General features: G+C 34.6%; 3 protein-coding genes across 4 annotated transcripts; 1 reads left to right on the plus strand and 2 right to left on the minus strand.

Annotated features, from left to right (window-relative positions):
• Positions 1 to 785: 785 nt before the first annotated feature.
• LOC116307996 (chymotrypsinogen A) lies at positions 786 to 8,990 on the minus strand. Its single transcript, XM_089038379.1, has 9 exons — positions 8,874 to 8,990; positions 6,470 to 6,667; positions 5,874 to 6,089; positions 4,531 to 4,848; positions 3,211 to 3,234; positions 2,622 to 2,720; positions 2,144 to 2,176; positions 1,634 to 1,729; positions 786 to 966 (listed from the first exon to the last, which is right to left on the minus strand). The coding sequence occupies exons 1-9, from the start codon at positions 8,926 to 8,928 to the stop codon at positions 962 to 964; spliced, it is 1,044 nt and encodes a 347-aa protein (XP_088894505.1). The 5' UTR covers positions 8,929 to 8,990; the 3' UTR covers positions 786 to 961.
• An 8,682-nt stretch (positions 8,991 to 17,672) lies between these two features.
• LOC116307992 (chymotrypsinogen B) lies at positions 17,673 to 23,424 on the plus strand. Of its 2 annotated transcripts, XM_031718336.2 has the most exons (7): positions 17,673 to 17,749; positions 18,726 to 18,923; positions 19,384 to 19,596; positions 20,603 to 20,920; positions 21,518 to 21,553; positions 22,632 to 22,733; positions 23,328 to 23,424. In XM_031718336.2, the coding sequence occupies exons 1-6, from the start codon at positions 17,695 to 17,697 to the stop codon at positions 22,730 to 22,732; spliced, it is 921 nt and encodes a 306-aa protein (XP_031574196.2). In that variant the 5' UTR covers positions 17,673 to 17,694; the 3' UTR covers position 22,733; positions 23,328 to 23,424. The 2 variants fall into 2 exon arrangements, with proteins under 2 accessions (XP_031574196.2, XP_031574197.2); XM_031718337.2 differs by lacking the exon at positions 21,518 to 21,553.
• Positions 23,425 to 24,139: 715 nt separating this feature from the next.
• LOC116307995 (chymotrypsin B-like) lies at positions 24,140 to 27,201 on the minus strand. Its single transcript, XM_031718341.2, has 4 exons — positions 27,114 to 27,201; positions 26,590 to 26,790; positions 24,507 to 24,818; positions 24,140 to 24,255 (listed from the first exon to the last, which is right to left on the minus strand). Exons 1-4 carry the CDS (start codon positions 27,199 to 27,201, stop codon positions 24,140 to 24,142), a joined length of 717 nt encoding a protein of 238 aa, XP_031574201.2.
• Between the last annotated feature and the right edge of the window lie 626 nt (positions 27,202 to 27,827).

Here is a 27,827-nt window from a genome sequence, read left to right on the forward strand (position 1 = left end):
TCATCTTAGTTTTACTGGAGTGGCAATAAAATAAAGTGATATTTTGTGGATTCTAGAAGCCTTAGTTTTTCTTTGAGCCCTTTGATAAAAGCATCAATTCCCGCCTTCCTATCACAAAGCCTACCGCGTGCTATCTTGTAGAACGAAAGCTTTATTTTGTCTAATGGCGGGGGAAATGAAAGGAAGAACGGTAGAAAGCTAAGAGAGAGTGAGTAAGTCAACCAAAAAATAAAGGAGGGAAGTATAATATCAAAGCAAAGTAACAAAGAAAGAAAAGAAAAGCTACGGGATGTTCTGTCAAAAATTTAACGAATTGACATCAGTTTTTTATTAGTGTCTGTCCTCATATTGACGATGGAGTTTAATCCATTCCACTCTATTAAGTATGGTTACAACACTAAGGTCCATGTTATTGAGGAGAATAAGAAGCAGAAACACAAGTAATTCCAGCAATTCTTGGATCTTGGAATGACCTAATTGCTTTTCGTCTATTGCCTATCGTTTATTGCCTATCGCCTTTCGCCTTTCGCCTTTCGCCTTTCGCCTTTCGCCTTTCGCCTTTCGCCTTTCGCCTTTCGCCTTTCGCCTTTCGCCTTTCGCCTTTTTCGCCTTTTTCGCCTTTCGCCTTTCATTTTTTCGAAATAGGTGTCAGTAATTTTTTTTTTTTTTTCCCTCTTGTTCTCCTGCGGTTTTTTCTCCTTCGAAGAGCCCCGAATCAGGGTTTGGTATAATCGTAAAGATTTGTAACTCAGTAAAGACAAGTCAAGAAGGTTCTATCTGGGATATCTGAAGTTTATTATTCAATTTCAAATAATAGATCAAATAAATTAACGTCGATGAACATATTTGAATTGGCAATGTGTTGATGATAGATTTAAACTTGAATGAATTATACTATATTTATTTACTAATACAACTATTATTGTACAGAGAACATTACTATTCTTTCCACTTCTCCTTTTTAACCTAAAAAGGACAAGACACCAAAAATACATTAATAAGGATAAAAGAAAAAGAAAAATAGGGAGAGAAAGAAGGAAAAAGGAAAGAAATAAATCAAGTAAAAAAGGAAAAGAGACGAAGAAGAAGAAGAAGAAGAAAAAGAAGACGGAGAAGAAGAAGAAGAAGAAGAAGAAGGAAGAAGAAGAAGAAGAAGAAGAAGAAGAAGACGAAAAAGAAGAAGAAGAAGAAGAAGAAGAAGAAGAAGAAGAAGAAGAAGAAGAAGAAGAAGAAGATGATGATGATGATGAAGCAGAAGAAGGAGGAGGAGGAGGAAGGAAGGAAGGAGAAAAATAAATAAATTGTATTATACGTTTTTTTATTGTTTGAAAATCCGTGGAAGTGTGAGCTAAGTTCAAAAGGGCTGTTCCGCAAGAAAAAAGGATGCATTTAAAATTTATTGAAATGGTATTCAAGCTAGTTGATATGAAAAGTCCTGCATTTATATTTTATTACTCGAATTAAAAAGGATTTGTTAGACTTACTCGAGTGGCCTTTACAGTTTTTAGAACAGACATGCGATACGGGATTTCTCGAAAATGATATATTCAGACCTGTCGTGAGTTTATATAAAAAGTTTGGCTTTTATTCAGTCTTTTATTGTTCGAATTAAAAAGGATTTTGTAAGACTTACAGTGGCCTTTACAGACTTTAGTACAGACTTTAGATACGATGGCCTCGTTGCATCGCTGCTTCAATTGATAGCAAATTTGAGGCACATCACTACAGTCTGGAAAAAAAGGATTTACAATAAAAAAATAAAGTAAAAAAAACTGCAAAACAGAGGCTTTTCATCTTCACGTGATGGCAGCCATGACAGGAGGCAGGAACAACTGAATATGGTCGAATCTGGTTTACATAACCTGTTAGGCATCCAGCCGTCCACCTAGGGTGGTAAACGCACTAAACTAAACTAATTCCGTTTCCCCGCTGGGGAAAAAAGACTTTTGTTGTGCCTCCTGTCATGGCTGCCATCAACTGATGGTGTAAAGCCTCTATGAAGTTTTATAGTAACATAATCTGTCTCCAGTTTTCGAAATAAATAAAATGGAAACACGAGGTCAGTTGAAGGGGAAGTTACTTTTTTTCTTTTCTACTTCCTTTTATTTCAACCTGATTAAAAGACTAAAAGACTTATACATACCAACATGACCAGCACCGCCTTCTGCTTCGCTGCCTAATAAAGAAGAAATAATTAATAAAATAATAAAATAATAATGAGAAAGAAAAGAAAGGGAAAGATAGTAAGGGAAAAGGTAATGGGGAATGAGAAAAGAAATCAAAAATAGATAATGAATAAATTGGGCAGGCGCAATTGTGCGCTACCATTAGAGAGCTTTATTCGTATGAGTGGGAAAATACAGCAAATTTGTAACTGTACAGTAGCGGTTAAGTGTCTTTCCTCGTGCGAACATCAGTCGTACCTATCTTACTGTAGATTAACAGTAGTCGCACGTATCTTACTGTATAGATGTACAGTAGCCGTACTGTATCTTACTGTGGACGTACAGTAGTCCTAAATTAGAAGCAAGTTTAGGAACACGAGGCGTAGCCGACTTTAAAGCATTATTCATTTGCCATGATTAATTCAACTGACTCCTCAAGTTTGTTGCAATACTCACATGAGTCACACATGTTGGGACACATTTTTCGTACAGCAGCGTTCACTGAACAAACACTCTCCAAGTGATGGCAAATTTCCTGGTCTTTTATACTGCAGCCTGAATCGCAACATACAAAAACATTATCATTATAGGAGCCAAATGTGCATAGCCTATTTCCGTTTTTAATTTTTACTTTGTGCCATTTGAATGTGTCTAAAGCCTCTTTTTTTTTTTTTCGAATGTCTGTCTGTCTGTCTGTCTGTCTGTCTGTCTGTCTGTCTGTCTGTCTGTCTGTCTGTCTGTCTGTCTGTCTGTCTGTCTGTCTGTCTGTCTGTCTGTCTGTCTGTCTGTCTGTCTGTCTGTCTGTCTGTCTGTCTGTCTGTCTGTCTGTCTGTCTGTCTGTCTGTCTGTCTGTCTGTCTGTAGAAACTAAAAGTTCAAAGCCTATTTTTATTTTCTAATGCGAAGTGAATATCGACCGACCGTCGAGTCCTATAATCAGTGGCCGCTCGACCAATCACAGCGCTAAATACTCTATATTCAAGTGTAATATTATACCAAAGAGGCTTCAGTTAACAAAGTTAAATCATAGTAAAGAATATCCTTACCTAAAGTAGAGCTTCCATCATTACCTGATCATTAAACATATCAAAAAGTTAGACATCACATAGAACATGAAATGAATACAATTAACACGAGTCCACCAGTCGACCATGTATACACTTATTTCCATAAGGGTTGTCGGAGCAAAAGAAGTTTATGTAGGCCGGCGATATGTCATTCTAAGACGGAAGGGAGTAGTTATGGACACACAACCGTGACATGAATAAGTAAGGTATTTAAAATGGTTTCATGGACTAGTGAATATATCAGCATTAGAGCAGTTTTCGTACGACTGTAAACCCCCGGGGGTTTAGGGGGGGGTTACTCCCCTATATTTGTTATACGGTTATGTGCCGCCCTAAAAGGTACGGTTTTTCGGCTTTTGGGTCTGGGATAGGGTATCATTTTTGGACATTTTGTCTGGGATAGGGTTAACAATTTGGACGTTTTTGTCTAGCGAATAGGCTACGCTTTCTGACGGCACAAAAACAATAAAAACGTTAGTAAATATTGACTAACCCTGTTAATCTGGGATAGGGTGTTCAACTCTTAGTTTTAGTCTGGTAGTGTCTGGGGTAGGGTATGTATATTCAAAATTTTAGGTCTGGGATAGGGTAAGGGTTTTGAGGTCCTGGCGGCACACCCCTACCCAAATGGGGGTGGTAGTACTACCCCCCCCCCCCCCCCCCCCCCCCCCTTCACGGTGTGAAACGCTCGCCGCACGAACACGGTTGTCATACGGCAAGGCATAGGCCAGCCCACGTGGCAGGAGTTATGTACTCTCCGACCTCCGACCAATCGAATACCCAAAATCCAAAATCACGGCATAAACAAGGCGCGGAGACAGCCACGCCAACATCACTGCACTACCAGACAAATCACATTGCGTGAGAAATAATTCAATCAAAATTCTAAAAAAATCACGGTCTTGGCAAGGCACGCATAAGACACCGACTCCAGTTCACATTCATACAAACACTGCTCTAATAACTTCCGTTTTCTTGAATACTAATAAAAACACCAGTTATTACACCTATTCTTGGATCTTAGAATGACCTATATTCAATCGCTTATCACTTGTCCCCATTGGCATCCACAACGTACCTTTCTTAAAAATAGCGGTATAACCGCAAACATGACATTTCTTAAGGCTTAGACGGTACGATTTTCGCCTACAACTATCGTATACAACACGCTCGCGCCATCCTACAACTCGAGTCTTAGCGTGTAAATCAAGCCTACAAACCGCCTACGACAGACGCGAGCGTTTTGTATACGATAGTTGTAGGCGAAAATCGTACCGTCTAAACCGACCTTTAACGTACCTGCCATAATGTCTTCAATCCAAGGGACAAACGTACTAACACGCGCAAACACGGTGTAATACTCCGTAGAGCAGTCCCACCTCCCCCAGCTGACTACACCTCTCAACAACCAGCGTCCATACTCCTCACAGGCAAGCGGACCACCGCTGTCTCCTTGACAACCACCTCGTTCTTGACGGTATCCTGCACAAATCATGGTCTTCTGATCCACTGGATGGTATTTTTTGTTCTTCTCGTAGCACGTATGGTGATTTACCACTCGAAGTTGAGCCTCCTTGAGATAACTTGCTGCTTCTTCTGTTTCAGTTTGTCCCCAACCTGAAAAAAAAAGTATCTGTTATGGGATGCCTTTATGTTTATGGGTTACCTGTGTATCTCATATAAAATTAACTACATATTCGATGGCGTCTTGGTCGTGACTAAAATATAACAAGGCATTATTGGCTAGTCAAAGGAACAAGCCTTGAGACGGTTTTATGTTTTGTAGCTAATGAGACAGCATAAATCTTGGTTTGACTCCAATTTATCAATGCCTACTCATATCAGTAAGACCTGCAGCTCTGCATTTTCCCATCTGCATATTATTTGGCGCATTCGCATGTATTTGTCGTTGGAGACCACGCAAACCTTAGTACATGCTTTTATTACAAGTAGAATCTATTATTGCAACGGTCTCCCACTGGCCAATCAAATAAGTTACAACTCGTGCTAAACGCTGCTGCAAGATTAATCTGCCTTGCACCAAAATATTGTCATATAACACCATTATTATTATTATTATTATTATTATTATTATTATTACTATTACTTTTACTATTATTATTATTATGATTCAGCATTAGCGTGTCAAGTTTTATTTTCAAGTTCCACTTTAAAATTTCACTAGTTTAACCGTTAAATAAATATATTGAATAAATGCAATAGACCCCTTGCATGTGACGTCAAGGAGCTTGATCTGATGTCAATTTATAAGCCTGCATAAGAGTCATGAATTTCAATAGAAAATGTTCACGATATCATAGTGTAAAGATTCTCTACCCCTGTAATATATCGTATGTTAAAAAAGGGAATAACAACGCGTTGTTAAGGGTGGAGTCCTGACCCCTGAACCACTCCCCTGGATTTGGAATTCGAAGTTCTACTGGGGTCAATCTCAGGTCTACTTGCAAATGTTTTTAGTATCTATCATACCTACAAGCCCATTGATAGTTCGTGGAAGGCAAATAGTGTTGACGCGCGAGCTCAGAAGAACAGGTTTTTCCATTTCAAGCAAAGTAGTACTATGTCGTTTTTCAAGGTTTGTTTATTATATTATATATTACTTCCGTACTGATCTATCATACCTGTAACATAACACTTGCTGTTGGTACTTCCAAGCCCATCGGTCATTTGTGGAAGGCAAATAGTGTTGACGCGCGAGCTCAGTCGAACAGGTTTTTCCAATTCAACCAGTGCTATGTCGTTCTTCAAGGTTTTATTATTATATTTTTGATGTATGTGGATATTCTTTACTCGGATTTTCTGCTGCACAGGAGTTTTGCCATAAAGTTTGTGGGCACCTGAAAATTAAGAACGAAAACAAGACAAATTATTTTTTAATTATCTGGTCTACATACAAATTATCCGTAATAGCTACATTAATCTATTAATTATACAGCTTATCATTAATCCCATATAGGTAACTGTCCAATCATTTTCTTAATTGGACAGGTCTTGTTGATATGGGATTAATTAGGCAGCTATATAATTATTAGGTAATGGGAATTCATGCTCCCCAATCAAGAAATAATTAGACTCGAAAAATTCCTCTGACTGCCAAATTGGACTTGGCCTAAGACCTCATCCAATTTTGGAAGTCCTCGGAATTTTCCTCGTCCAATTATTTCTTAATTGGACAGCATGGAGTCCTATTACATTTACTAATTCATAGATTTATTACCTGCAATCACATTATAGAGGTATGGCAAAGGAAAGACAACCACACAATGTGCTGACGTCACAACCCACGTGGGCGCGACCAATGACCCTCCACAAGTGTGATAGTTACCCAGCGACAACGAGACTTGCCACGGCCAGGAGTTTTGTACAGCGATATCTCCGCCTATGACTCTCGCTCCTGGTGGCCGCTGACCACATCCTGAGAATTAAATAACAATTATGTAGTGAGTTTATTATATTGGTAACATATATAGGGAGTTATCTTTGATTTTTCAAAAGGCAAAGGGGTTGCACGCTTCCTAGTAAGATTCAAGAGTCATTCCTTTCCTAACAGCGGTCTTTATCTTAGGCATGACGTTTTCAGATTCAAAATCACGTGTCATTTCATTAAGAATGAGATTCTTTGTTTGAGTTGAATCCATATATATGTGATTTTTCATGCATAACCATTATACGAAGGAATGATTCTCTAGGGCAGAACACATGGTCTGAAACGGGAATGTTCTCTGCCAATTGGTTGGGAGTTGGGAATAAATGATACACAAGCACCTGGCGGATCAGGGAATGATTGTACTACCATCTAAGCTTTAGCTCCGATAAAACAAGGACTCGATTTCTTTATATTACTTATCAAACGTCTAATTGCAAAATATCCTATTTAACCAGAATTTCTAAATACAGATTATTATGGGCTAAGAAAATCGAGGTGCAAGTCTATGCCAAAACGAGGGCAAATCTTTGTCTGCTGATGAAGATCTACTGTAGTGATTTCTTTTGTGTTTCCTTCGTGAATTATCTATGAGTCTAATAATAAATCTTAAGCCCAGAGCGTGGAGGAAGCCCTACAGCTCCCATTGTACCTATCGTACGTTGCCCTCCGCTTTTAATACATCGTAAACTAAATGAATAAAGACTAGGGCGATTTTTGCTAATCCGTGTCATTCAATTCAATGACTTCTTTAAAAAAGGTCCTAAAATTCAAATTCACTTATTTAAATTTTTAGGACAATATTTCTAAGAGTATAGTCTTTCGTTTTATCAGTGGTTCAATTAGACACATTTTGACAGTAATGATAAAAGGGTAAATTTTACACCGTGAAAAGATTTTAAAAAAAACAAACTTACTGACGTTTCGGACACTAGTCCTTCGTCGGAGTAAAAGAGACATATTTTGGTTTATTTATTCCTAACATATCGGTTTCCATAGCAACACATGGATTGTGCATCAAGGAGTTGGTTGACATTAATTATCACGAAGTCAATTACTTGGGGGGAAATTCCGTCATGATATTTGTTCCTTTTGTTAGTTTAACTGTTTCAAGAGATAATCCGTGGTTAACTATTTTGTTTGAAAATTAAAGAATTTCGTGATGTGCGCATCTATGAACTTTACGCTTATCAAAAGAATTGAAAAATATTGTTATATATGCTCATATGCATGCAAGCATCATGTTCTTACTACGTACCTAAATTTCAAAATTTCTAAAGAATACTAAGAACCTTATCAATAATCCACGATGAAAACAGAATGCAAAAATTCATGACCATTGAGAGTTTCACTATTATACTGATTCTGATAGTATAAAATAATGTTCATTAGCAACAACCTTTGCTCGTTTTTTCTTCGGGGTGATTTGATACAAAGAAAAAAGAAAGAAAACAACAAAAAAACAACAACAACAACAACAACAACAACAACAAAATTGTAAAAAAGAAAAGTAAATAAACGAGATAGAAATAAGAGACCGGAGAAAAAAAAACAACAACAAAATACAATAAGAGAGGAAAGATAAAATGTAGGGAAGGAAGAAAGAAAAGGTAGGTACGATAGAAAAGAAAAAAAAAAAAAAAAAAAAAAAAAAAAAAAGGAAAAGGAAAAGGAAAAGGAAAAGAAAAGAAATATAAACGGATATAAAAAAGATATGAGACGAATTGTGAAGAACTGATGTGAAGAAAATAATTTGGCACTCAATACGCCAGCAAAAACCCTTTCTTAAAATGTATTTTTTGATATAATGCGTCGAAGAACGCCTAGTTTCATTTTATAACATAACAAAAAATTCTCATAGAAAAAAACTTTTTATTTTAATCTTGTATAAAATCTGAGTGCCTCATTTTGAATCCACAGTTCGTTCCAATTGATTTAACGGCACAAGTATGAATCGCTTTCTTCGAAAATAATTTCAAAGCAAAGTTAATATCTAAGAAAGAGAGTTACATAACTAAAATTATTGGACGGAGCTATAAAAGGAGCTAGCATTCTGTTCAGAATATAACTCGGAAAATAGCGAATCAAAACGACAAGTGGTGGAGGCAGGCGTTGAAATATAAACGCATCAAGAACTAGAGGAATATATAGAAATTGTACAAAAAAAGAAAGTCCAAAAATGGTTTCCAAAGCTTACCTGATGAAGATATTGGCTTAAAAAGTACCAGAAGAAATCCTAAAAACAAAAGCATATTTTGCTACAAGTGAAATAAATCTAGCACGGCATGAAGATCAGTTTTGTAGTCATATCATCTCTTACGTTTACCCAACAAGTTGGCGGCTATTTGTTTACGAAGTACAGCTGAGTAACAAGTTTCTTGGTTAATCAAACACAATGAAAGACACCGATCGGCGATGATGTGGGCTGGCAATTAAATCTAAACACATAACCGGTAAAGTTTCAGTGAACTATTGTTTCAAGCAAATAACTCCAAACGTCCGTTGTAAAAACTTCTACTGGGTGTTTAGTATAAGAACATGAATTGTTTGGTTAATAAAGAGACCGAAAATAAGCAATAGACTGACTCGTGCAGTGTCTTATTAATTGAAAGTCGAGGGGTGCGTAAATTTTTTTTCATATGTTTCGAAAGCAGGGATGGAGAATATGTTAAATTTCCGTTTTGTTTTGTTGTGTTTTGTTTCGTTTCGTTTCGCTTTGTTTTGTTTTGTTTTGTTTTGTTTCTTTTCGGTTTTGTTTTCGGTTTTGTTTTGTTTGGTTTGGTTTGGTTTGGTTTGGTTTGGTTTGGTTTGGTTTGGTTTGGTTTGGTTTGGTTTGGTTTGGTTTGGTTTGGTTTGGTTTGGTTTGGTTTGGTTTGGTTTGGTTTGGTTTGGTTTGGTTTGGTTTGGTTTGGTTTGGTTTGGTTTGGTTTGGTTTCGTTTGGTTTCGTTTAATTGATTTTGTTGCGTTTTGTCTTTTTATGCTTTTTGGTTGTTGGTTTTGTTTGTTTTTATTTTTTAATTCTCTTGTTTAATTAGAGCTGCAGTTTTCTAGCTTTAGTAACTAATATCACGCAGTAACCGAAAGGAAACGACAGCAGTGTCAATAGAAGTGCAAGTTGTAAGCGATCTCAGTTCAACAAAATCAGTCCTATTAAATGACGTCATTACATAGAAATCAATACTATGAATATATTCACCTTGACGTAACTAATAGGCCAAAACGATATATATATGAATAGTTTTCCAAAAAGTTTTTTAGAAAGATATGTAAAACTGCTAGCCAATCTTGAATATTGTTACCTAAGAGCGCATGCGCATATTATATAATGTTTGTATACGTCAGTAATACTTTGAGTATAAAGGTAGAATTATTGAAGGTTGAGGTTTTTTATGTTGTTGTTGTTTTGTTTTGTTTTTGTTTTTGTTTTCTTGTTTTGGTTTTTGTTTTGTTTTTTTGTTTATTGTTAGTTTTTGTGTTTTATTGTTTTGTTTTGTTTTTGTTTGTTTTTTTGTTTTTTTGTTTTTTTTTTTTTGTTTTTTTGTTTTTTTTTGTTTTTTTGTTTTGTTTTTTTTTGTTTTTTTTGTTTTTTTTTGGTTTTTTGGTTTTTTTGTTATTGTTTTCTTTTTTGTTTTTATTTTGTTTTAGTGTTTTTGTCGTTTTTTGGTTGTTTATTTTTGTTTTTGTTCTTTCTGTTTTTTGGTTTTTTGTTTGTTGTTTTTTTGTTTTTTTGTTTTTGTTTTTGGTTTCTTTTGTTTTTTTGTTGTTTTATTGTTTTTTTGTTTTTTTGTTTTGTTTTTGTTTTTTTGTTCTTTTTTTTTTGTGTTTCTATTTTTGCTTTTTGTTTTTTTCGTTTTTTATTTTGTTTTTTTTGGTTTTTTTGTTTATTTTTGGTTTTTTTGTTTTTTAGTTTTTTTTTTTCTTTGCTTTCCCATAAGAAATGATTTCTGTTGTTTGTTTTTTGGTTTTATTGTTTTTTTGTGTTCTGTTGTTATTTTTGTTTTTTTTTGCTTTTTTCTGTTTTTTGTTTTTTTGTTTTTTTGGTTTTTTGTTTTTTTGTTTTTTTGTTTTTGTTATCTTTGTTTTTAGGTTTTTGTTTTTTTGTTTTTTGTGTTTTCGTATTTTTTGTCTTTTTTTTGTTTTATGTTTTGTTTTTGTTTTTGTTTTTGTTTTTGTTTCTTTTTTTGTTTTGTCTGTTTTTGTTTTTGTTTTTGTTTTTGTTTTGTTTTGTTTTTGTTTCTTGTTTTTGTTTCTGGGTTCTGTGGTTTGTTTTTGTTTTTGTTTTTGTTTTTGTTTTTTGTTTTTTTTTGTTTTTTATGCTTTTGTTTTGTTTTTGTCTTTGTTTTTGTTTTGTTCTTTGTTTTTGTTTTTGTTTTTGTTTTTTGTTTTTGTTTCTTGTTTTTGTTTTAGTTTTTGTTTTTGTTCTTTGTTTTTGATTTCTTGTTTTTGTTTTTTGTTTGGTTTTTTGTTTTGTGTTTTTGTTTTTGTTTTGTGTTTTTTTTTGTTTTTTTGTTTTTTTTTGGTTTTTTGTTTATTTGTTTTTGTTTTTGTTTTTTTGTTTTTTTGTTTTTTTGTTTTTTTGTTTTTTGTTTTTTTTTGTCTCTTTTGGTCTTTTTTAGTTTTTTGTTTTGTGTTTTTGTTTTTTGTTTTTTTGTTGTTTTTGTTTTTTTGTTTTTTTTTTTTTTGTTTTTTTTTGTTTTTTTTTTTTTTTTTTTGTTTTTTTGTTTTTTTGTTTTTTGTTTTTTTGTTTTTTTGTTATTTGTTTTTTTGTTATATTTGTTTTTAGGTTTTTGTTTTTTTGTTTTTTGTGTTTTCGTCTTTTTTGTTTTTTTTTGTTTTGTTTTGTTTTTGTTTTTGTGTTTGTTTTTGTTTTTTGTTTGTTTTGTTGTTGTTGTTTTTGTTTTTGTTTTTGTTTTGTTTTGTTTTTGTTTTTGTTATTTGTTTTTCGTTTTCTGTTTTCGTTTCTTGTTTTTTTGTTTTGTTTTTGATTTTTTGTTTTTGTTTTTGTTTTGTTGGTTTGTTTTTGTTTTTTGTTTTTGTCTTTTCTGTTTTTGTCTTCTTGTTTTAGTTTTCTGTTCTTTGTTTGTTAATTTGTTTTGTTTTTTGTTGTTTGTTATGTTTTGTTCTTTTGTTTTTTGTTTTTGTTGTTTTTTTTGTTTTGGTTTTTGGTTTTGTGTTTTTGTTTTTGTTTTTGTTTCTGGTTTCTCTGTTTTTTCGTTTTTTGTTTTATTCTGTTTTTTTTTTTTTTGTCTTTTGTTTTGTGTTCTTGTTTTTGTTTGGTTTTGTTTTGTTTTTGTTTATTGCTTTTTTTTTTGTTTTTGCTTTTTGTTTCTGTCTTTTGTTTTGTTTTTGTTTTTGTTTTTGTTTTTGTTTTTGTTTTTTGTTGTTTTGTTTTTGTTTTTGTTTTTGTTTTTGTTTTTGTTTTTGTTTTTTGTTTTTGTTTTTGTTTTTTGTTTTTGTTTTTGTTTTTGTTTGTGTTTTTTTTTTTTTCAGTTTTTGTTTTTATGTTTTTGTTTTTGTTTTTGTTTTTGTCTTTGTTTTTGTTTTTGTTTTGCTTTTGTTTTTGTTTTGTTTTTTGTTTTGTTTGTTTTTGTTTTCGTTTATGTTTTTTGTTTTGGTTTTTGATTTTTGTTCTTTGTTTTTGTTTTTGTTTTTGATTTTGTTTTTGTTTGGTTTTGTTTTTGTTTGTTTTTTGTTTTTGTTTTTGTCTTTTTTGTTTTGTTTTGGTTTTTGTTTTTGTTTTTGTTTTTGTTTTTGTTTTGTTTTTGTTTTTTGTCTTTTTGTTTGTGTTTTGTTTTTTTTGTCTTTTGTTTTGTTTTTGTTTTGTTTTTGTTTTTGTTTTTGTTTTTGTTTTTGTTTTTGTTCTTGTTTTTGTTTTTGTTTTTTTTTGTTTTTAATCAAAAATGTCTACTATAGATCAATTTAATTTAATTTACAAAAAAATACTGCCAATCAGTAACGATTTTGATTGTACTACGAATTACAACATTCAGTATACTGCATTTATCAAATACGGGCGTCTATTAATTTGGGGTAGCTATTTTCCATTTATTACAATTGACCGCGCAACGTCTGAAGCGGCTTATCAAATGAAAACAACAATAAAATAACTGTTTCGACGATTCTGTATTCTATTTGTTTAAGATACTGCCGCTAGTTTAATCATAGTAATAAATAAGTGTTTCAATAAAAAAAAGTGTTCGAATATTCTTATTTTTACCCACTCAATAGTTTTGTTTTCGTTGAGGATTTACGAATTGGGTTACCTTTGCAAAGGGCTGTCAAGACTTTCGTCCCAAAGCTGCTCGTTTTGTTAATTTAATTTCTGTTTTTGTTAACCGACCTCAGAATTGAGGCTAGGCCAGCATACACTGGAGTTTTAAGAGTCGTTAATTTCGTAGCCTGAAATTAAACGAATGCCGTCAAAAAGTCCAAATCATTTCCCTCCAAAAGGTGGTGCTTGGTGACTTCTATCCTATATGCAGGACAATATGTTTGGGCTTCTTGTGTCTAGGACAAAAGTCGCGCATGCGCAGAATATACAGATATAGGAAAAAACATGGTTGTAGTTGCTAAATTGTTCGAATTATTAAAGCGTATATTTTCCACCGTTTATTCTCGTTTACATATACACGTCTCTGTCAAGAAAGGTTGTAGAAGCCAAAGGAGATAGCTGGAAGTACTTATGATCAGTTGTGTTTTTTTCATTTGTTTTCTTCTAGAACGTTCGATTATCGATGATTGATGTTTGATATCTGGTATTAGTATTTTTATACAAGTGAATATGATAAATCCTGCGCGCTTATTGGTCACAATTTACGTATACAACGCGAGCCGCGCGCACGCTCGTTTGTCAATTTGTGCGGCTTACAGAGACAAATAGAATTTGAAAGGAAAGGTCTATCCGTTATTTATAAATTCACGTGTGTTAAAAATACTACTAAATCATTATTTTTAGACCGTCCCAAGGGGCGTATGATTTCTACATTAGGGGCTCGTTCTTTTTATGCTGCTGCCCCCACATTGTGGAACAGCCTTCCTATGAATATTCGGGAAATTAGATCACTTGGCGTTTTAAAAAAACAGCTTAAGACATATCTTTTTATATAGCTTACAATAGGTAATTTTTATCAATTCTAACATAGTTTTCTATTATAGTTTATTTTCCTTATACATATTATATTTATATATACATATATATCTTTTCCTCGTTAGTTTTTTATAGTTATATCTTATATTTATCATAAGTATTGTATATATATGTATATTCATATTTTATTAATTCATTCATGTAAAGCGCTTTTCATTATTTTAATGTTAAAAGGCGCTATAGTAAGTTAATAAATTATTATTATTATTATTATTATTATTATTATTATTATTGGTATATGTTTCATGTTTGATATGATATTGATGTCAAGAAGTATGCTAATAATTTCCTTTAAAAATATTTTCAGAATCGAAAAGGTCTATACAGCTATTTCAAAAAAAGGTTGTATACTGAATACTGCATACTGAATAGTGCATTCCAAGACCAAAGGGAATTGTGGGTTATAGTGACATTGTCCAAAGTAGGATAAATAATAATTATTTATTATATTTCTAGTGTATTCCATCTGAAACAATATACTAACTACATGTAGAGAGTTAATTGCTGTATATTTACTTTTTTTCAAATTAATGAGACCCACAATGTCCTTTGTTCTTGGAATGCACTATTCAGTATTCAGTATTCAACCTTTTTTGAAATGCGTAAAATATTATTCAAAAGGGAAAAAACCTCGTATCATGAAATATTTCAATACACCTTTGTGCAAAATAATTTTATATTCATTATTAATAAATTTATATTTTTTATGCAATATTGGCTACAATGCACTCCTTTTTTTTTCTTACAAAGAGACTATACACTATTTCGCGTCACGAATTATGATCGATTTAATGGAGTATAAATACATCAAGCGAATATTCTCAGATAGATTTCAATTTGACGTATTTGTCCGAAGTTCCTAGGCTTAGATTACGAACGACTAGAAAAATTACTCATGAGTACAGACTGCTGGACACGGGTTATATTCCCGGTGTTTTATTTATTTATTTATTTCTTTAAACTTCCAGCTAATTACGAATGATAATCGACCGAAAGTTACGAGAGAAAAAAACCTTGGAAAAAAACTAGATAATAGTTTTAAGTCACCCATCCTACTGGTACTTACTTCGCCCAACCGGACTTGACTCAGTGACATTGAAGCCAAAGTTTTTTTCCACTGGGCCACACAATTACAGCAATCAGCATAGCAATACTGAGCCTTGAAAACAATGCACCAGATAGACTAGACTTTTTAACAATATTTTCTTAACGTACGTGGCAGAGATGCAAGGGATTAGCTGATATGGTCTGGGGGCCGGCTGGTCTCTCCCCTGATGCTTTGGCTAGAACATTTTCTTGCGTAATTCGTACACCCAAGGGCAGAAGGATTTGATTGACAAGTGCACGACCGAACGACTTGTACACGCCTTCATCTCGTCATTAAACCTCTCCCCAGAAAGCAAAGAACTCAGAGACTTTCTTTCTGTTCTAAGACATCTGACTGTGTCATAAATATCTATTCTCAAACCAATTTTCAAACCAATTTATTAACCGCGGTTTATAAAAGTCAACTGAAACTGGCCCCATTGATCATTTCCTTGCCTGCCAATAGCCAGAGATTAGTTGACTAAACAGAACTTTTCCTAACACATGCTAAGCTGGGTCAATACCAGGCTTCGTCATTATGGTATGTGTACTCTATAGCGTCACTAAATAAACTCTAGATAAACTTTGTCGGAAAAAACAAAGAAGACCTAGGTGTTTCATTGTGTGGGATGTGTTTGTGTTGATTTCTACTCGAATTACTGGAAGCACGGGTGCAGGCGGTGCCAGCATCTCACCGGTTCTAATCTTAAGTTGAGTTGCTTGTTGGTTCTCTCCTGTATTGCTTCCAGAGTATTCTTCGAGTTCTCCTGAGCTCCCTCCCAAACCGAAAAATAAATCATAAATTCCAAATGGAATTCATTGATTAAAAAGACTGTACTAAATGCCACAATTTTGTTAAAACACATTTATTTTAGGTATTTTAAAAATATTACTTGTACTTCAGTAATTTTATTATGTCTCACAAGCTCGAAAATTCAAGAATATCAAAAAACTATACTCTCGTTCTGTTCAAGCTTTAACACATTTTTTTATAATTCAAAAAAAAAAAAAAAAAGAAAGAAAGAAAAGAAAAGAAAAGAAAAGAAAAGAAAAGAAAAGAAAAGAAAAGAAAAGAAAGAATCTTGTATAAAGTGCATAGTGCCCGGGAAAAAAACGGTCTCGCAGTACTCCTGTTTCGAGTTCTCTTTGCTCAGCCTTAGTCTCGGTTGTGCGTTGTGGACGACTTTCAAAACTCAGTTTTTTCCAGATAGAGAAAATGAAGCCTTTTAACCAGAAATTATTAATGCTATCTGAGAAAATACTTCACGAAAACTATTTCCAGAAAATTTTGTAGAATTTGACTCCATACCAAAGAAGTTATGTCGAAAGAACGAAAATGGAGAGTTTTGTATGTATTTATCACTGGAAGCCAAAATTAACGGGCCTACTAAAATAAACTAATAAACTAACTTAAGATGATACATTTGTTATACGTCGGCTGCCTAGCCATGCAATTAGTTTGGTTCTCGATATATATACAGCGATATGCAGAAATTCTGATCCTTTTGTGTATACATAAAAGTATGTCAAAAACATATTGGAAATTATGGGGTACCATCTCTGATATTTTTTTCAGAAAGCCCTAGTGCGATAGGCAACCCGAAAAAAATATCAGCGATGAGATCTCATAATTTCTGATATACTTTTGATATACTTGTATATATTAGAAAAGGATCAAAATTTCTGCATATGGCTGTAAATATATATATTTTTTGTCATTAATAGTCATAATAGATATGTCATAAATAATTTTCGTTTTAAATGAGCGTTAAGCTACCAATCCGACAAATATTCCCAAAATGTATATTTATTCTATAAGACGATAGCGGAGAGCGAGCTAGCTACCTTGACGTTATGAATGAGTGAAATAAAAAAAAAAGAATAAAAGGTTTACACCTATTTGCAAGAACGTTGTCATACGAAAATAGAACACTAGTGATTTAGTGGGATAGGAATTGTATTAAAAAATAAAGGAAGATCAATGAAGCTCTGAACGAACTTTTTCTCTTGTCTTTTAAAGTATTCCTTTCTCACTAAATTACTAATGTTCTAATATCGTATGACAACGTTCTTGCAAGTAGGTGTGTGTGAAACTGCCAAATCCATAGGTTGACTCTTCTTTCAGTGAATTAAACTCAAATTTAAGTTTATTCAAAGATGTTTTTAAAGGAAAAACCTGTTAAGAGCATAGTCGAATCAACAAGCAACTTTGTCCTCTTAAGATACCGAGCTTGGCAACCCAAAACAGTTTTGCTGTTAGGAAAACGCTCTGGTTGCTACGTTTTTGTTGCTACAGAAAACACACGAGAACTATGTAAAAGTATCTTAGCTTCATTTGACCGTTACTGCAAGTCAAACTTCGATTTCACCCGCCTATAAAAACCGTTTTAATGGTATTATGAAACCCAACTTCTTGATATTAATTGTACAGTCTTCAAGCATTACAATAAAAAAAGCAAACATTAAAGTTGGTGTTTAATTTATCATTGGCAGCTCTATTCAAATGTCTTTGCTAATGACTGGATGAATGACGGATTAATTGTCCTTCGCTTTCACCGATATAGTTTATTTGCAGCAGACGTTGACCTGAAATAACCTTATACAAAAGAGACCCCGAAGGTGGAAAAAAATTAACAAACACAGTCGTGTATTCTATTGAGCCAATCAAGTATATCAAAATCTAGTAGCTGTCAGCTGAAGTAACAAATTTGGGTATAAAGCTGGAGAGGTGAAGGACTGTAGGTTCATTGGTTGATCATCTATCGTACTACGAAATTGTACGCCATGATTTTTTGTCTTGCTCTCGTCCTTGCCCTTTTGGGGCCCTCTCTTTCAGAAGGTAATATCAATAGATGTACGAATTTCTTGTAACTATATTTATATACATTACTCTTATATTTATATCTTTATCTAAGAACCTGAGTAAAACTAGTGTAAATCTAGGCACTCATGCATTTTTTTCAATTTTTTTTTTTTTTTTTTTTTTTTTCATTTTTGGTTTTTCATTTTGACTTCTGGTTTTTTTTTTTCTTCTTTCTTCTTTTTTACTTTTTAACTTATGTAGTTTCTTATTCCTTCTTATTTAATATTTTAATTTTCAAAAATGTAGGGCAGAACTAATCAATAGAACAAATCAGAATTGAAACTTTAAACTTATCTTTTTTTAATGAGGAGTTTTCATCATTCCAAATTCGAACAGGTTTGTTCATTATTGCTTCTGATCCCACGGCCTGTATTCCGTCTCGTTTCGTGCTTTTTTCTGATTTATTTTCATTTCTTCGTTAGTAACTTACATTTCTTTACAGCATTTTTTTTATTTCGCTGTGTTTCGTGCATTTTTTCTGATTTGTGATCAGTTCTTTTTTTAGTAACTTACATTTGTATAAAGCAATTAATTCCTTTTAATTTCGTTTCGTTTCGTGTTTTTTCCTTTCTGTTTTGTTCTTCTTTGTCAGTAACTTACATTTGTATAAAGCAATTAATTCCTTTTAATTTCGTTTCGTTTCGTGTTTTTTCCTTTCTGTTTTGTTCTTCTTTGTCAGTGCCTTACATTTGTATAAAGCATTTATTTCGATTTCGTTTTCGTTTCATTTTATTTTCGTTAGTCTTACTACATTTGTATAAATTTCGAATCCCAATACTTTTCGTTTTTAGAACTTAATATTCATCTTTTTCATAAGTGGCATCATTCTTGATTTTTATTTCATTTAATTTCATTCGTATTACGTTTCGCTTTCAATTCTTTCCACTTTTGTTTATATCATCACTTGCCGTATTTTTTATACTTATTTATATACTGTATTGCTTCTTTTCAGCCTGTGGTGCTAAGCCATACAGTGCTCGTGTTGTTAACGGCGACAATGCCCAGCCACACTCCTGGCCCTGGCAGATTTCTCTCCGTGTGAACGAAAGACATATCTGTGGTGGATCTCTGATCAGACCTGACTGGGTTGTCACTGCTGCTCACTGCGTGGATAGAAACCCAAGACCAAGTGGCTACACCGTTGTTGTTGGTTAGTATAACTCTTTAAGAAGTGGGAAGAGAGGGAGAGGGAGAGGGAGAGGGAGAGGGAGAGGGAGAGGGAGAGGGAGAGGGAGAGGGAGAGGGAGAGGGAGAGGGAGAGGGAGTTTAAAAATAGTTAGAAATGAGTCAATAGTCTCCTTCACGGTTAATCTACCATATAGGATGAATTATAATAATGAATATAGAAACGAGACGAGCCGTGAGTTGTTTCTTGTTCTGTTGATCGCCTATAGGCCGGAAAATAATGTTACCGGAATCAAGCACATGAAAATTGAAAGTCTTTCTATGGAAAACAGAAAAAAGCACGATGATACTCCTGCAATATATACGAATCATACATTTTGGGCTATTCCAGCTGAAATGTTGAGCGAACAATAAATAAAAATAAAATAAAAAAGAAAATTCTTATGATAGAGATGACTATTAAGTACTCTTTCAATGATTTCTAGGTGCACACACCAGAACTGGATCTACCGCTGTCCAGCAAACGTTCCGTCTCAAACAGCTCTTCAAACACGAAGGTTTTAGCATGAGGCACCTTAGGAACGACATAGCTCTACTTCAACTTAATGGACAAATCAGTGCAAGCTCCAAGGTTAACACAGTCTGTTTACCACAAAAAGGAAGCCGAGTGCCGGCTGGTACAGGGTGCTATATAACAGGTAAAGTTTTTATGGGAGTTTATGACTCTCCGCGTGAAATAGAGCCTTTAAGTTGTGACGTATTTCCCGTTCCAACTGTTGACCAAAACGGCCAAAATAAAGCGAAAATTCTCTCAATGATTTAACCTCCATCCGCCTTAGAACTTTGGAAACAAATGTTGTCTTGAAGAAAACTCAAGAAAAATATTTATAGAACTGTTTTACCTTTTGAAACCGGAAGTCATTTTTCCATACGATTGACTTCAAATGCAGTTAAGGCAAGTTGTCTAATCCTTTCAATTAGGGCAATTTTCATCATTAAACACAGCTTAGAATACTTACGCCTAGGGCAAACGTCGAACTTTCCATGCACCGAACTCATTAAAAACAAATGGATATCAGGTGATAATGAGGCGGCATTCTTTGATGTAATTAAGTTTGGTGCATGGAAAGTTCGACGTTTACCCTAGGCCTTAGGTGTTTGGAAAAAAAAAAGTTTGATTCTTATAATGACTTTAATGCTTCGTTGTTGATTTTTTTTGTATCTTGAAATATGATAAAGAATATTTTCAGTTCAAAAGGTGCAGTAGTATTGAAGTGAATTAAATTGCTGCTCTTTTCTAACCAATTGCACAAATTTCAAACTAGGTGTGTACGGGACTAGGCTATAGCTGCTTCCATTCGATTGCTGTCGTAATTTCAGCGGCCCTCTCCAAAGACCTAACGTTTTTTTGTTTGTTTGTTTTTTTGTTTGTTTTTTGTTTTTGCTTGGAAAGAGAACGGAAAGTAAACAAGTCCGAATACTTGCCAAACTAAATCTTGTTAAACTGGTTCGTCTCTGTCGTAATTTCAGCGGCTCTCTCCAAAGACCTAACGAGGTTTTTTTTTTTTTTTCGCTTGTAAAAAGAAAAGAAAGTAAACAAGTCAGAATTGATTATACTTGCCAAACTAAATCTTGTTAAACTGGTTCATCTTGCAGCACAAGTCAACTAGGTCCAATGACTAATTGTGAATTGTTTGTAAACAGGTTGGGGTCGTACTGTTGGTGGTGGAAGTGCTGCTGGCATCCTCCAGCAAGCTGTCCTCCCTGTCTCAAATGATAATGCATGTGTTCAAAGAAACGGCTATTTGGTGCCCGTTGATCCAAAAAGCATGGTCTGCGCCGGTGGGCAAGGCAAAGGTGGATGCCAAGGAGACAGTGGTGGACCATTTGTCTGTAACGAGGGTGGTCGATGGGTTCTCCGTGGTGCCGTCAGCTGGGGACACAGTCAATGTCGTACTGATCATTACACTGTCTTTGCTCGAGTCAGCAGCTTCATTGATTGGATCAACCAAAAGATGACAGGTACGTAGGCATGTTTTTGGCTTAGAAAGGCCATATAATAAATATAAATTCCTTGTTGATGACAATCGAAAAAAACCTCACAATGATGATGATGAGCCGGATGACGTTAATGATGATGATAACGATGATGATGATGATCAGATGATTATTGATAATATGCAAAGAAGAAGAAGATGATGATGATGATGATTGTAAACAAGTAAGGATTAATTATAAGTTATGGGTGATGTTGAAAATGATGATGATGAAAGTGGTGATTAGGTGACAATAGTAATGTTTGGGAAGTTTACGATTATGACGGTGATCAGGTAGGATCGAAGGGAATGAGTAGAGATGTTAGTAGCAACGATGATGAAGGATGGTGAAGATGAACGTTAGATGGTAGTAATTGCGGGGTTGTCGTTAGTGATAGTGCTGATGCCCAAGGAGGACATGATACCTGAGGAGGAGAATGCTAATGCTGGTGGGGATAATGAAAAAATACAAGCTGCAGTTGTACTATTCATGCTGGTTTTTAAAATGTGCATTTGTATCCACTTTTATTATATTCTTCCCCCCCCCCCCCCCCCTTTTTTTATATTTATTTATCTCATACAGGAGGAGGAGGAGGTGGTGGTGGAGGAGGAGGATCAAGTATGTATTATAATATTAATGTGCATAAATCGCTCTGTAAAACTTGACTACAGACTTATAAGGGACCGTGCGTTTTTTTAGGGGCATGGAGGGTTGATTAGATTGGGGAGGGGGGGGGGGGGGGAGTTTAACCATATAAATCATAAATAAATAATCAAATAAAACTGTAACGTAAAGAACTGTATGAGTATAACATTTTACCAATATTTTGAAATCCCACGCAAACTTTCAAATAGTAAAATGGTAACTTATAAATGGGTCTGTGATTATCAAAAACAACGGTAATCATCTCAATAAGAAACTGAGAGCAGGTTATGAGAACGAGAGAGAGAAAGAGAGGCTTAATGTCGGCGCATGCGCTGTCACCACCACTAGTAGAAGGTTTTTGTTCTTTTTTCCTTGGAAGGCGCTTTTGAAATTCATTTCACCTGCCGAGATTATGAATAAAGGTTATAATGATTTTCCAAATATCAGGAAAATTGTATTGAGCCCCAGCACTAAAAAGATCCCCTCGTAATAAGTCCCCAATCAAAAAGCATTGAATAAGAATAAGCCATCGATGAGCTTAAAGTGTATATCAAGGAATTTTTTTTTCTTTCAAAATCACTTGTATGTGAATAGTGTAGTACTATGGTTGCAGTATTTTTGTATGTAACATTTTCTTTTAGGAGATATAAACATTTGAAATATCAATATGCAAATGAGATGACGTAAATTCAAGACTAATTTATTATACAAAAATGCTGTTGTGGAAAGTACTGCTTTTTTTTCATTTGCAAATCATCCTTATAACTGAAATATATGACTATGTACACTTTTAGATTATTTCACTTCAGAACACTTGTCGTAAATTACACTTCAAAATGTACCACATTCTTGAATTTACGTCATCTCATTTGCATATTGATATTTCAAATGTTTATATCTCTGAAAAGAGAGGTCCACATACAAAAATACTGCAACCATGCTGCTACACTGTTCACATATAAGTGATTTTGAAAATATTTTTTCCCTTGATAAACTTTAATTGAAGAAATACGGTATTCAGCCTACTTATTGTTACTTTGATAATTTTAAGGTTGCGTGGATAAGCACCCAAATTGTAGATACTGGAGACATTACTGCTCTTATCATCCATATGTAAGAGCCAATTGCAAGAAGACATGCAGCCTGTGCTAAGGTAACAAATGAATGATAGTGGTATGGAAGGGGGACTTACGTTGGTGCATGCGACACCTTTGTCCATCAAGTCGTTAATATATACTTATTTTAATAAAGTTAGTCACCTAAAAAGTTATAAAGCTGAGGCAGACAAGGATAATGGGTAGATACACTTTACATGTTTCCACCGATTGATAACTGTTGATGGACTTGAACATCTTTTACCAGTTACAGTCTCACCTCTTCTGAGCATCCTCAAGCTGCAGTTTGTATCAAATAGTCTTACTTTGAAATGAATTGTTTCCCGTGATCCTCAGTGATCTCAGCTTTCTAGGTTTTTGGTGGCTAACTTTATTGAAATAAGTATATAGAGCGTTTTCACTCACTTGAGAAGGCAGCCATAAACAATAGAAACTTTCTGCACAGTATTTGCATAAAAATAGAGTTCCCGGAGGATAGAAAATGTATTGATTTGGTACTCCATAATGGCGGCTGTGACGTCAAGTAAAAACGCTATATATAGACCATGCATAAATTATTGTGTATAAAATATAAAATATAAAATATATTAAAAACCCTTTACCAATAATATATTCACTGTCTTTGTTTTCAGGCCATAAGCCCGAATAGCCTTGCATACCTGACAATGAACCAGTAAATAGACAATTACATATTTCAGTCATCAATAAAACGTGTTGTCTAAGAAAAAAGTCTCCATTTTCTTTATTTAATCATCGTTTTTCTTTGTAAATGAGCGCGAGCAGTCGAGCCGAACACTTGAATTTGGCGCTTATGAGCTAATAAATGTCCCGGATGTGACGCGCCATTCTGCCCGATGATCGTTTTTCAAAACCTTATATATAGTGCTTTTGAACAGCTTCGATCAGCGTTTTTATTTGATCCCTTTTGAGCCTATCCATTTATATATGATATGGTATCATTTCAAACCTATCTGGCTTTTTGTTAGTACAGATCTTTCCCTAGCATGGAAATCCCCTGTTCTTGTTGAACTTGCTATATTTGCTGATTTTGTAACAAGTACAATTGTTTCAGAAAGTAACAAAACTTACTAGCTAACAATTGGCAGGGTTTAAACAAGGACTTGGAATGTTTAATTGTTAGTTTGAACATCAATTTAGCGAGAGTGATACACTTGAGGAGCGAGCGCACGTATTTTTGGCACGAAATATCCTGCCAAAGCCACAGGAGTCATTAAGGGCTTGCTATAATACGAACTTTGACAAACTTTTTTTTCCTTTAGTGGTTCTGGGTGGTTCTGCCCCTTGAAAAAGAAACGGGGAAAAAACAACAGGTGGACCAACGTGCACCGGCAAGCAGACAGAAAAATAGACAGACAGACAGACAGACATACAATACAAACAAATATCTGTTATCTGTGGCAGTAACCTTTGGAAATAAAATCAATCAACACAGTCCGCAGGTCTTTCTGCATCTTTGGCGAAGAATAGGGTGTCCATACGACTTGCAGTGACACTTCATCCTTTCACAATAGCTGGTCGGGAGCAGGTCTTTGCACGAGCCTTGCAAACACACAGAAATAACAAAACTGGGTTATATAAAATTTTCAATTATCTTATCAAAACAGAGTGCAAATAAGACTTCTAAAGACAGTTGAGGTAAGATAAAAACAGCGATAACATTAATTGTCCATCCATGCAACCAGACTGGTTACGCGAGCGATAACATTGTAATGATACCCCAACAATAGACCATACCCCGGCAAACGATTGATTATACCCCGATTGTATGCATGTTTTATTATCGTACTGACCTCGAGTCTCTATCATATTGTCAATCCACTCAACCAGACTGCTAACTCGCGCGAACACAGTGTAATGTTTCGGGGAACAATCTGCTCGTCCAAAGCTAACGACGCCTCGCAGGATCCATTGTCCACCTTCTAAACAAGCAAGTGGTCCACCACTATCACCTTGACAACCACCTTTTCCTTTTCCACCAGCACAGATCATTGTTTCACTGTGAAGCAGTTCTGGGAATACTTCACGACAGTTCTCTTCCTTGCCAATTGGAAGTTCTGCTTCCTGGAGGATGCTTGCTCCTCCTTTTTGTGTGTTTCCCCACCCTGAGGTCATAAAATATTGTTCTGCTGTTAAAAATATTGCAGATCGTGAAATAACGGATATGAATCTTCCTTCTTGACTTGTTGAGGGTGTTAGTCACCAAGCGAAACCTGACGGAATTACAAAGAATATAGAGGCTTTGCGCCATCACAGGAGGTATCAACAATTAAAATCTGAGTGTTTTTTTCTCATTAAAATTGAGAAACATGTAGTACTACAACTGGGGTACAACCTAGATACCGAGAACCAATCAAGTTATAGAATTAATTAGAAAACAATGCCAAGTTGAAACAATCAGAAACCTACCTGCACGAAAATGACAAGAGAACCAATTAAAATGTAGAATGAAAATAACGCATTCCAACTTTTTGTAGTCGAGCCAATCAGAAACCTGGTAATTTGACCCTGATGTTACACGTATACAACTAGATAGCCATCTTCGTTTTCTCGTGGGAATAAAAAGATGCGTGGATAGGCTACAGTTTCTAATTGGCTCCACTACCCAAAGATAGAATGTACTAAGTTCATTCTACAATTTGATTGATTCTTGCTGTCTAGGTGGCCTTGGTTGTAGTAGTCACAAATAAGTTTCCTAAGAAAAAAAGCTAGGACTCTATTCTCTACTTTCAAATCCCCATAATGCCTTGCGTCTTTGGGGGGTAACCAATCGAAAAACTGTCCCAAATTGAAAGGTTTCTTAATTGAATTTATACTATACCTGCTTTTATCTGTACAATACTGATTACCAGTTTATTCCAAGTTATTTTTGCGTCTACAGATCATGAAGAGTTTTGGTCTGACAGAAAATGTATTGACTTACGAAAAAATAATTAAAATTTACCATAAACGTCTTCAAGCTTCTATCTTTTTCCGTTTTTTACTTCTTCATTCATTTTTGGATACCAAACAAGATATTGTCAACCTTGTCTGATCAGCCTCCAGCAAGATAAGTGCGTTTTTGCCCTCTGGTTACCCCCCAAAGACGCAAAGTACTATGGGGATGTGAAAGTAGAGAATTGTTGTGCCTCCTGTTATGGGTGCCATCACTCGACGGTGTAAAGCCTTTATTTGTTTGTTAAACAAACTAACCTGTGATAAAGCAATTCACACCAACCTCAACCCTATTTCCTTGTTGGGGCAATTGAATGACATTAACTTTAGTTGTCAAGGGAACCGAGCCATTGAGCTGAAGAAGAGCGATATCGTTCCTCAAGTCGCTATTGTGGTATTCTTATTCATGCACTATCACTTGTTTAAGAGTATAGCCCTTCTGTGCTTCGGTGGTTCCTTTGTTTTCATGGGCACCTTCATGGGAATAAAAGCAGCAGTGATGGACTTGTCATAATAATATGGCGCTGGGGGGAGGTGAGTGGGAATTTTATGTCTGGAATGTGAAACATCGAATTCTAACCAATCGCATGCGAGAATGAATTCATTTATATGTCTGGAATGTGAAACATCGAATTCTGACCAATCGCATGCGAGAATGAATTCATTTCTAATAATATGTCTTAGTTTGACTTGTAAAGTAGAAAAATGAAATACCCTCTCATCTACAATAGGCCATTTGCAGCAAATAGTCATGTACTGATATATCAGACCTACAATCATCATCATGAATCATGCTCTCAATATCAGTGACGAAAGGCCTTAGAATAAGATGTCAAGAAGATTGCCATTAGACTCCCCAAGCTTGGTACTACCATGACTATAAAAATATATTGTTCATACTCTCCTAATCATCTATTTAATAAAAACCAAGTAACCTCTTACCTACTACTACTTGATAAATGGTTGGTGACGGATTCCATTCAACACAGTGAGCTGCAGTCAGTATCCACCCTGGCTTTATCAAAGAACCGCCGCACATGTGTTGTCCGTTCACACTTAGAGAAATCTGCCAAGGCCATTCGTGTGCTTCTGCGCTCTGTCCATTAATAACTCGCTTGTTAAGAATAAATTGCTTGTCAATACCTGAAGCAAGGACAAAAAACGAAGGTTCAAACACAAGTTTCTAGTTGCATTTTCTGGGTTTTCTCCGCGTTCTCCGGTTTTATAATTGTTCGTCTCAAAAAGATCAAATTTTAATTTCAATTTAATCTGCGTGAAATGTTTAGTCGCGAGTCTCTGGTTCGGGAGCCGAGAACGAGATTAATCTCCTTCCGTCTTCGATGTAGAATAAGTTGCATCTACATTTTGCTAGCAAGCTTCACTAGACTCAAATTTTGAATCAGAAATTGCGTAGTTGAAGTCCCTTTTACAAGAAAATGAATATTTATCAATATATAACATCTCACCATTTTTACCGCTTAGAATTGATCGACCAAGTATTCCTTGGATTAAAAGAAGCATCACGTATAGTATTGATTGGCTGTTCCCTTTCATGTCTTTAAAATCAGTATTGCTTCGCTTCAAAAGTCCCTCTAGTTTATGTTACTCCGCCTAACATTCGCTTAGCAGCTGGCGGAAACCGAGTTCCTTATTTATACTGACATATGAATCATACGTTTGAAACAATAACAGCAATAGAGTGGTTATGTAACCCTTCTCAAGGCACCATATAAAGTAATGTTTACAAAAGGTAACATTTATAATAGTGTCTGTTCCTTTCTCGCTAATAACAATGCAATTGTTTTATCGGAACTAACAAAGCTTTTAAACCTCGCTCCCAGAGGTAATTAACACTAACATTACTAAGGTATGCAAGTGTATATTTCTTGATAATAGTATATCACTTGTTTTATCGGAATGAACAACGCTTTAAATCTATCAGAGGTAACACTAAGATTACTAAAGTATGCAAGAGGCAAGAGTGCATATTCCTTGATGATAGTAAATCACTTGTTTTATCGGAATGAACAACGCCTTTAAACCTCCCAAAGGTAACACCAACATTTGTATTAAAGTATGCAAGTGTATATTCCTTGATAATAGTAAATCACTTGTTTTATCGGAATGAACAACGCCTTTAAACCTCCCAAAGGTAACACCAACATTTGTATTAAGGTATG

Source organism: Actinia tenebrosa, unplaced genomic scaffold (assembly GCF_029948245.1).
Source record: "Actinia tenebrosa isolate PJP-AT-01 unplaced genomic scaffold, QUT_ActTen_1.0 PGA_scaffold0__85_contigs__length_37466705, whole genome shotgun sequence".
Taxonomy (NCBI): Eukaryota; Metazoa; Cnidaria; class Anthozoa; order Actiniaria; family Actiniidae; genus Actinia; species Actinia tenebrosa.